The sequence below is a fragment of the Fukomys damarensis genome, unplaced genomic scaffold (assembly GCF_012274545.1).
Source record: "Fukomys damarensis isolate Sample0158 unplaced genomic scaffold, DMR_v1.0_HiC HiC_scaffold_2, whole genome shotgun sequence".
NCBI classification, from domain to species: domain Eukaryota; kingdom Metazoa; phylum Chordata; class Mammalia; order Rodentia; family Bathyergidae; genus Fukomys; species Fukomys damarensis.
This window is the reverse complement of record NW_022900914.1, coordinates 16,961,138-16,970,463: the sequence shown is the minus strand read 5'-3', so window position 1 is coordinate 16,970,463 and position 9,326 is coordinate 16,961,138. Positions and strand designations below refer to the sequence as shown.

General features: G+C 41.3%; 2 protein-coding genes across 4 annotated transcripts in view; one reads left to right on the top strand and one right to left on the bottom strand.

Annotated features, from left to right (window-relative positions):
- Positions 1-6,788, bottom strand: part of Gpatch11 (G-patch domain containing 11) — a 12,772-nt gene extending 5,984 nt beyond the window's left edge. Inside the window, exons 1-4 of the mRNA XM_010611404.3 lie at positions 6,691-6,788; positions 3,322-3,393; positions 1,451-1,677; positions 498-539 (exon numbers count right to left, since the gene is read on the bottom strand). Of these exons, the coding sequence (XP_010609706.1) occupies positions 498-539; positions 1,451-1,677; positions 3,322-3,380 (328 nt within the window). The 5' untranslated portion in view covers positions 3,381-3,393; positions 6,691-6,788. The remainder of the gene's footprint in view (positions 1-497; positions 540-1,450; positions 1,678-3,321; positions 3,394-6,690) is intronic.
- A 96-nt stretch (positions 6,789-6,884) lies between these two features.
- The window catches only part of Heatr5b (HEAT repeat containing 5B), an 89,428-nt gene continuing 86,986 nt past the window's right edge, over positions 6,885-9,326 (top strand). For all 3 annotated transcript variants that reach the window (XM_033763541.1, XM_019205617.2, XM_010611403.3), the window contains exons 1-2: positions 6,885-6,987; positions 7,787-7,934. In XM_033763541.1, the coding sequence (XP_033619432.1) occupies positions 7,809-7,934 (126 nt within the window). In that variant the 5' untranslated portion in view covers positions 6,885-6,987; positions 7,787-7,808. The remainder of the gene's footprint in view (positions 6,988-7,786; positions 7,935-9,326) is intronic.

Genomic DNA, 9,326 nt, shown 5'->3' with positions numbered 1-9,326 from the left:
TTTTTTTTTTTTTTTTTTTTTTTGGTACTGGGGATCAAACTTGGGACACCTGCACTTGCAAGGCAGGCGGTGGAACCATTGAGCTAAATCCCTGGCCCTGTAAAACTTACTTTTATTTCACTAAAACTTTTGTTTATTTTCCCTAGACAATAAAACCTTCAAAAGGGATTAGAAGTTTAACAAACATTTTACTAAAGGCTTCCTATGATAAGAACTATGATAATTTCACTTTTAAGAATTATTAAGCAAAAGCTGATTGTGGTGGCGCAGGCCTATTATCCCAGCACTCAGGAGGCTGAGGCAGGAGGATCACTGTGAGTTTGAGACCAGCCTGGGCTACATAGTGAGTTCCAGGTCAGTCTCAACTATATAGTGCAACCTTGTCTCAAGAAACAAAAAAACAAAACAAACAAATAAACAAAAAAATTATTAAGCAAGTATTTGTGGTGGCTTTAAGCATGTTATTATTTCTAGGACATATGCTAATAATTACATACCTGTTTTGACGTTAAGAGGAATTGGTTCAATAATACCATCTCCTATAAAAGAGAAAAAAAACACAAACTAGAAATTCTACCCCCAAATGTTCAGGCCTGTGCAGTATGTGACTTTATAATGGTTTAGACACATCCCTCCTTCCTCCAGTTTCAGTGATACTCACACTGAAATCTGAAATCAATACTAATCAGTTACCTCCCTTGCCTTCAAATATCTTGTCCTCAACAAGGCAGATTCACAGCCTCTTATGGCGCTTTCAGAAGTGACAATGCTGATATGACAGGTCCAAGAGGGAACAAGAGAAAGCAAGACAGAGCTGCCGTCCCTCAATATTGTTTGTCTTTCGGCCGCTGTGCTCTTTAACCTTCCATCTGTCACCATTCTTCGCTGCCTCCATGGTAAGCCATATCCACCCCAGTCGTCAATGCCTTCAAGGCTGAGTCGGGCGGATAAGCAGCTGTGTGTATGTACATATGTGCTGAGGGTTAAACGGAGGGCCTGAGCATAGAAGGCAAGCACTTTACTGCTGAGCTACATCCTGAGTCTTTTAAATTTTATTTTGAGATAAAGTCTTGGTAAGTTGCCCGTGCTAGTCTCAAACTTGTGATCATCCTGCTTTGGCCTCGGTGAAGATTTTCTTTTTTTTTTCCTTTGTTACTGGGAATCCTTGTGATGCAAGGCAGGCGGCAGGACCACTGAGCTAAATCCCTGGCTTGGTGAGGATTATTAATGCAAGCCATCAGACCTGGTAATAAGCAGGCTGCTAGTGGCACAAGTGTTATCTAAAATAGATGTGTGAAAATGAAAGTATATAAAGCTTTTTAGCACATAAAAGACAAGCGTAACTTCTTTGAATTTTTTTTGTAGACCAGAGATTAAATTGTCATCTGTGATCCTCATTGATACATCACCACTGAGTACTTAGGAATAGCTATTTCTAAATGCAACTTACCACTCTTGCCAAGAGCTTGACCACTTTTATAGCCCATCTTTTGGAGCAAAGCAAACCCTTTGTTTTCACAGCCTAGTGCATTTTTCAACCCAGTGTCTCGTCTTTCTTTTTCCTCTTCTTTTAAACTCTTCTGTCTATTTTTCAAATTAGCTTCCTGCTGCTTTTCTTCTTTTCGACGGGCTTCTCGGATCTGCCTCAGCATTGGCAATCCTGGTCTGATATCTTCTCTGAAAGATAAAAGAAATGGTTATCTCAGAGGAGTACATAGAGGTTTCTCACACCTTTGCCATTTACTTGACACTAATCAATATTTCACACCATCTTTATGATCATCTTTGTTATTACTGGTATTGCAGCAATATCACTGATCTCCAAAAATGGCTATTTTAGTATAATTGATGAAGGCTGGTTATACATTGTGGGAAACTAAAGTATAGAGCTGAAGAAACTATAAATAGTAAGCTTAGACTAAACTTTCTAGGAGGTCAGCAATAATAAAGAGCAAAGCTTGGGCCAGGGATTTAGCTCAGTGGTTCCACTGCCTGCCTCGCAAGTGCAAGGATCCGAGTTCGATTCCTGGCACCAAAAAAATAAAAAATAAAAATAAATAAAGAGCAAAACTGACTAAAAGCCAGAAGAGACAATATGATGAAGTAAAGAAAAAGGAATAAATTTCTGTGAAAGAAGATAAAAAGATTAAGGGTAAAGGTATAATGTTAGCAGAAAAAGGGAGGAAGGGGCTGCTATTATCTCTGTATGAATAGGAAATGTTTCCAGAAAGGAGTAAGACTAACTTGCTAACTTCATATTTAAAATCAATGTCATTGCTTGTAGGAATATAAACTAGTACAACCATTATGGAAATCAGTATGGAGATTCTTCAAAAAACTAAAAGCCAGGCATGGTGGCAAACACCTGTAATCTCAGCACTCAGGAGGCTGAGGCAGGAGGATCACTTTGAGGCTAGCCTGGGCTACGTAGTGAGACCCTGTATCAAAAAACAAAAACAAACCAAACCAACTAAAGCTAGAAATTCCACTTAACCCAACTACTGCCCTTCAAGCCAACTTTCAAAGAGTTATAGCAACACATGCAAATCAATGTTTCATAACAGCAAAATTCATTCTTTTTTTTTGGTACTGGGGATCAAACTCAGGAACTTTTTGAGGGAGGCAGCACTGAGCTAAATCCCTGGCCCTGTAATTCTTAATTGCTAAATCTTAGAAGCGGCCTATAGTACAGCAACAGAGGAATGGTAAAGAAAATGTGACATGTATACATAATGGAATACTACTTGGCTATAAAGTGGGATAAATTAGTCATTTATAGGAAAATGGATATAACTTGAAAATATAACATTAAGTGGAATAAATCAGACACATAAGCTTAAATAGCATACAGTCTCTCTCATACAAGAAACCTAAAGTGTAAATGAAGTACAGAGCAAAATGAAAGGCAGATGGGATGAAACAGGAAGACAGATCTTTTGCAAATGGGAAGGGAGCAAGAGATGGAAGGTTGGGGAGGGAGGATGGTGAGGGAGATGTGCATGAATTGGGATGTGTTGTGCACATTTACCAACTACCTACAACGCATGTAATGGGGGGATTAAAGGGGATTAAGAAGTATTAAGTACCTGTACCTACTCCCTAAGGTGAATGTAAGCATTATGTATTGCAAATGAAAAGAAAAAGGAACAAACTCCACGTTATCACTTCATAGCTCTGCATGTTTTTTAAAAAATTCAAATATATATCCTTTATTAAAGAAAAAAATGTTTTAAATTCAAATAAATACTCTTTATTAAAGAAAAAAAGGAGTCTCTGAATGTTTTCTGCATCCTGTTGCATGAGGTGTGCACTTTTACTTACTGGACATTAATGAAGGAATCAGACATATAGTCCTCTTCTTCTGCCATGTTCAACTTCATATGGCAATGCTATCTACAAATCAGAAAAAAATCAGTTTTCTTTGGTATACCAGAATGAAAGTAAACCTTTATTTATCCCTCTGCGGCATCAGCTTTCCCCAGAGCACTATTATGTATTCAAGTGCCCTTTGGGCATCTTTATTTGTGAAGTTCTCAAGGTCAGTAGTTGAAACAACTCATCTTTCTTCCCAAACCTCTTCACTCCCCTGTATTTCTACAGTAATGTCACCACCACTTTTCCCTTCCTGACCTCTCATAAACCTGTCAATTCCTCCTCCATAATATTTCTCACAGATAATCTTTCCCACAGTTATGATGACCACAGACTTTAAAAAAGAAATTTGAACTATTGCAACAGCCATTTAACAGGACTTATGGCCTTTGCCCTCTCCTCTTCTGTATCCCACTAAAGTGGCTTTGTTCTTCTAAATACAAGTGAGGTCAGGTCACTTCTGTTTCAAACCCTTCAGTAAACTTGACCCTAGAGGTAGTAGAAGACTGGTTACATTAGCAAAGTATGAGATGTTGTTTTCCATTAATCTGACCTGACTCTCCTTTGGGATATTATTCAGGGATATTCTTCATTGTCCTCTGAACACACCACAGACCCTTCCTTCTAGGCCAAGGTGTTTCTCCTTCACAAAAAATTATCTTGACCACTTCAGACCTCTCTCTATAGCACTTTATGTTTAAAGTTACTCATACAGAACTCGGTATGTTGATTGTGTAATAATAGAATCCTTTTTTTCCTATGTCAACCTATCTTTTCAAAAGTCTTTAAAAATAAATACAGAAAACTACATAAAGCTAATATATTATGGTGCAAACACTTATAGCCATGCAATATCCTCCAAGATAGCCCCCAGAAATAACTGCATCTTGGATTTTCAACATCTGTGTGCAGTCTCCCCCCACAGTGAACAGGATAATCAATTAAGCCGCATAATCAATAGGACTGTGTGGAAATAATGGTGTTATAGTTTATATCTGGATATACCCCAAAGGCCCCACATGCTCATAGATAGAGCTTTTGGGAAGTGGTTAGTCCACTGATGGGTTCATAGCTAAATGATATGGGCCAGAAAGCCTGTTGGAGGAGGTGGGTCACTGGGCGCGTCTCCTGGAAGGATCTGTCTCCTTCCCTCCTCTCTTGATCCCTCTCTACTTCTTGCCTGCCATGCCATGAGCTGCTTCCTCTCTGCCAAACTCCTCCGCCATGCTGTCCTCCTTGGAGCCAGCCAACAACAAGGGACTGAAATAGCTACAAACCATGAGTCAAAATAAATCTTTTCTCCTTTAAACTGTGGGTGTTGGATACTGCTTTTCAGGAAGGAGAAAATAAAACAGATGGAGTCTGGCTTTTTGGTCAGAACAGACACTGTAGGTCTGGTTTAGATCACTTTGTGAAGTTTGGTTAGATGATTTCTTTGAAATCAACTGTCACATGAGTGACATGGAGAAGTCCACTTGAGAGGAACTGAGGTCTCCAGTCAACAGCCAGCACAAATTTGTGAGCCCCATGAGTGATCAACCTTGGAAATAGTTTTCTACTCCCAGTCAAGCTTTCAGGTGACTCAGATTTGGCTAGCAGCACCTTCGTTACGTCACCTTTTTAAGGAACCCATGCTAAGGTGTTAACAGATTCCTGACTCACAGAAACTATTAGTTAATAAATGACAATAGGTAACAGGCTGATAAATTTTGGTATAATCTGTTAGCAAAATATAGTATTACTAAAATCAGAAGATAGAACCTCATCAGCCTCTTGGGAGCCCTCTTTGTCTGTAACCCAACTGCAACCTCCTTTAGTCACTATTGTGTCTTCTGTGGCAATCAATTTCTTACTTGTCTTTGTAGTTTCATTTTCCATGTGCACAACCGTAAACAATTAGTTTAGTTCCATCTATTTAAAACTATCAGTTTAAAATGTGTATGACTGCCGGACGTGGTGGCGCACGCCTGTAATCACAGCACTCAAGAGGCTGAGGCAGGAGGATCGCTGTGAGTTTGAGACCAGCCTGAGCTACATAGTGAGTTGCAGGTCAGTCTCAACTACATAGTGAGACCCTGTCTCAACCAACCAAAAAAAAAAAAAAAAAAATGTGTATGACTTTATACATTATTTTTGGTAATTCAACCATTGTATCTAAAACCCAGATTCTTCTTGAATGATGACAGTATTTTTACACACAACGGTTAGCACTACCCAGTTTATGAACAACTCAAGAAGGAAAAACAGTTCCTTTCCAGTTGAAGAAATTAAAGCTCATTATGGCTAAACGACTTGCTCACAACCACAAAGAATACAAGTCTCTGTGGTCTTGGAACTGAAAATACAATTGCATTATTATTTGAAGATCTGCAGATTGAACCCAGGGCCACAGTTGTGCTATACAAGTGCTCTACCACTGAGCTACACTCCAGGGCTACAATTACATTATTTTTAAGGGATTCACTTAGCCCTAAATTGCAAAGTAGAGCTGAGGGGGGCTTACACGTTCTTTTTAAAGCTCCTTTTCTATTGAAACAATATATTCTAATTATCCACTCCTGTCAGACATAAGCATAAACTTTACAAGGTGCTAATCCCGGCAGACATGAAGGGGTTTGGATCATCACTGGGAGTGCTAACAACGCAAGTGGATTCTGAGTAGCCAGTATTTGAAAGTGGAGCATACAGGAATTGTTGCCTGGAGATGGTGAAAAAAAATCGTCTATGGTATATCTTTTCTTTTGTTAGATTCCCAAACGACACAGTATACACAACAATTTACTCCTTTAAGACTCGAGTTAACTTTTGCATCGGAAAACTACAAGTGCAGTTTTTCTTTTATTATTAATTTATGTATTATTTGTTTTTTGAGACAGGGTCTCACTATGTAGTTGAGGCTGACCTAGAACTCACTATGTAGCCCAGGCTGGTCTCGAACTTACAGCGATCCTCCTGCTTCAGCCTCCCGAGTGCTGGGATTACAGGTGTGCGCCACCACGCCCGGCTCTTTTTATTATTTTTGCAGAGAGGAGGCGAGGTGTGGCAGCAAGGGTTCTGTTTCATTCACATTCAGTTTCACGACACAGCCAAATGGAGAGATGGGCTAAGTACTGTCGTGGATATACAGGAGAAAAGTGACAAGAAACGCCTCATCCCCACACAAATCCCTCAGATGCCGCTGGTCTCTTCCCTCAAGCCTTCCTCCCGGCTGCAGGCATCTCACAGACGCTACCACCTACACAGGCTGATGCTGTGTCGTATGGATAGTCACAGGTGATACGCCCTCTACCATTCTCTCCCCAGGCCGCGGACCCTTACCTGACCGATACTCATCCGGGTCCGGGTCCAGGTCCAGGTCCCCAGAGAGCGTGCTGCGCATGCGCTGTGAGCCTCTCCACGCCCTGCGTTTCCGAGAGCCGACTCAATTGGAAACTTTCGGTAGGCGGGGCCAGGAGGACGTGGTGAGTGCGCTTGCGCAGAACCAGAGTCTCGCGCTAGCACTCTCCAGTCTTTTCCTGGGGTAGGATTGCGGGAGGCGGGGCATCCGGGTCCCCTAGGCGGTCGCCTCGGTCTCTCGAGCTCAGCTGATCGGCCTCTGACTGGGCTGACTTGGAGGTGAGGCCATCCCCTTCACCGCCGCAGAGTACAAGTTGAGACGTTCACACTCCCCCATCCTCCCGGGACGATTTCAGATCGGTGGGAAGGAAATTCGAGTTCGTAATGAACGCTTTCTCTTCTGGCCTGGGTTCAGTTCCCAGCCGCCGGCTGGTGGGGTTGGCGGCCGGGAGAACCCTTCGATGTGTGGCTGACAGCCTGGGGAGGCCTGCGACAGCGTCTTGTATCGTCCTCCCCCGGGCCTGGCCTAGCTGTGAGGCCCTCGGAGCATCCGAGTGAACCAAGCCCCCGCGCCCGAGGCCTCTGACCGCTGCGTCCTCTACCGAGGGTGTTGCCACGCACGCCCGGGCCGCGGGGACCGCTTCGCGCCCTCCTCGCCCCTCAAGGAAATCTGGGAGGCTTGCGATTTGGGGTCTTTATGCTGCACCAGGTAGCAGGTGAAGGAGGGTGGGTGGATTGCAAAGCTCGCCAAGGAGCTTGATCTTGGCTTTTTAATTTATGCAATGAGTTAATGGCCTCTTTTTTGCTGGGCATATTTCTTCGGAATGCCTTTTCTGGACTATTTTATTTTGTTTTTCCTTTCACTTCATTATTCATTCTTTCTTACCAAGCACGTTTTTGTTTTTATTTGTACCTTGGTCTTTTCTAAGTTGGTTCTTAGGTTGTATTGCAAAGAAGTTCTGTTTTTTTCCCCAAATGAAATGAAAAGCTATACTTTTCCTTTCTTAGTGGTTGCATTTATTAAGATTGGCTTTTAACATTAGAGCATCTTACACATTTTTTAATCTGTTAATTTCAGGTGTGAATTAAAAACTCCAGTAATGGAGTTAGCACATAGTTTATTGCTAAATGAAGACGCTTTGGCTCAAATCACCGAAGCGAAGAGACCAGTTTTTATCTTTGAATGGTTGCGATTTCTTGATAAAGTTTTGGTTGCTGCCAACAAGGTATGGTATTGCTGTTTTTCCAACTGGGTTGGCTTAAAGAGATTTTTAAAACATATTTTGGAAATGTTGTGGGTCTCTTTTGTGTGTGGGGAGGTCACTTTTGAAACTTGACAGTATTACACTAATGAGAATTTCTAGTCTGACTTGTTTTCCTGTTCTGTAGCAAAACCCAAACTTTAAGTCCAGCTCATTGCCTACTTCTTGTTTTTTCTGAGGCAGCTGACTGAATGAAAACATTAGTGTGTAACTAGTGTCAATCCAAAGTCATCTTCAGCAACTGCAAAGTCTCACTGGTGTTTGGCAAGCCTAGTGTCTTCACCTGTCTTTCTGAAAAGTTAATAGTAGGCTTTTATTTTTTTTCTCTTGTTCTTCCTACATACTTTCTTTAATTCAAGTTCATTGTCTTGCTTGTTTTATTTTTCACCTTTAAAATTAGATGCTTCAAATGACTGGTCTTTGCTCAGATTTTTTAAGAGTGAGTCATAAAATATCTTTTGAACAGGTGAATATTAACGACCTCACTGTACACTAGTTTCTTTCCTGACTTCAATGTCTTAGGTTTCCGGAAGCCAGTGATAAGAAACGTTTTAGAACTCTGAGTAATAACAGAGGACCGTGCTCTGGTACTCAAGCTAGAGGTTCAATATCACTACTCTTGGCTGATTATTCCTGCAGGAGAGGCTTTCCTGCTCTGGTATTTAAAGGATATTTAGGCTCTAGGAACTGGGGTAAAAACTGAGGACTTCATCATTCAGTATGTAAACTTTCACTTAATCTCCCTGTTTCTGTACAGATGTCTTATAACAGTTGTGCCTAATCCAGAGAAACAATGTCATAGTCTTTGCAGAGAATAAGCCTTCAGTCCAGAATGGAGAGAGTTATAAAGTCTTACAGCTTCTAAAGAAGACTGAAGTATTCCTACATTTCTAGGCACAAATCATGCTGGCTGTGGAGGCACCCAGGTCTTCTAAAAGGCGTGATCTCTTAAAGTGCTCTATCTCAGGTTGAGTTTTTCTTCAGCCTTCCCTGTTGGGAATACTTGGCTTCCAAATTTTATGTGGATCTCTCTCTCTTTTTTTTTTGCTCTTGTGGACCTCTACTTCTTTGTTTGTTTGTTTGACCATTAGTAGGAGTATGGGTTTAATGGGGTAGAGAGGCACTTAATACATGGATTCACTTTTCCTCTTTAACCAAAATTTCCATTTTCTCTTGAATTCCCTGCAGTTGAGCTCTTGTTGCCTCCCCTCCATGGAAAAAAGATCTTGTCTGGCAATCACAGATCTCTAATTGCCCAAAATTAGGATCAGTAGGGCTGGGGATTTAGCTCAGTGGTGTGGCAACACTGCACCTTCCTCAAAAGCACAAGGTCCTAAGTTCAATCCGATACAAAAA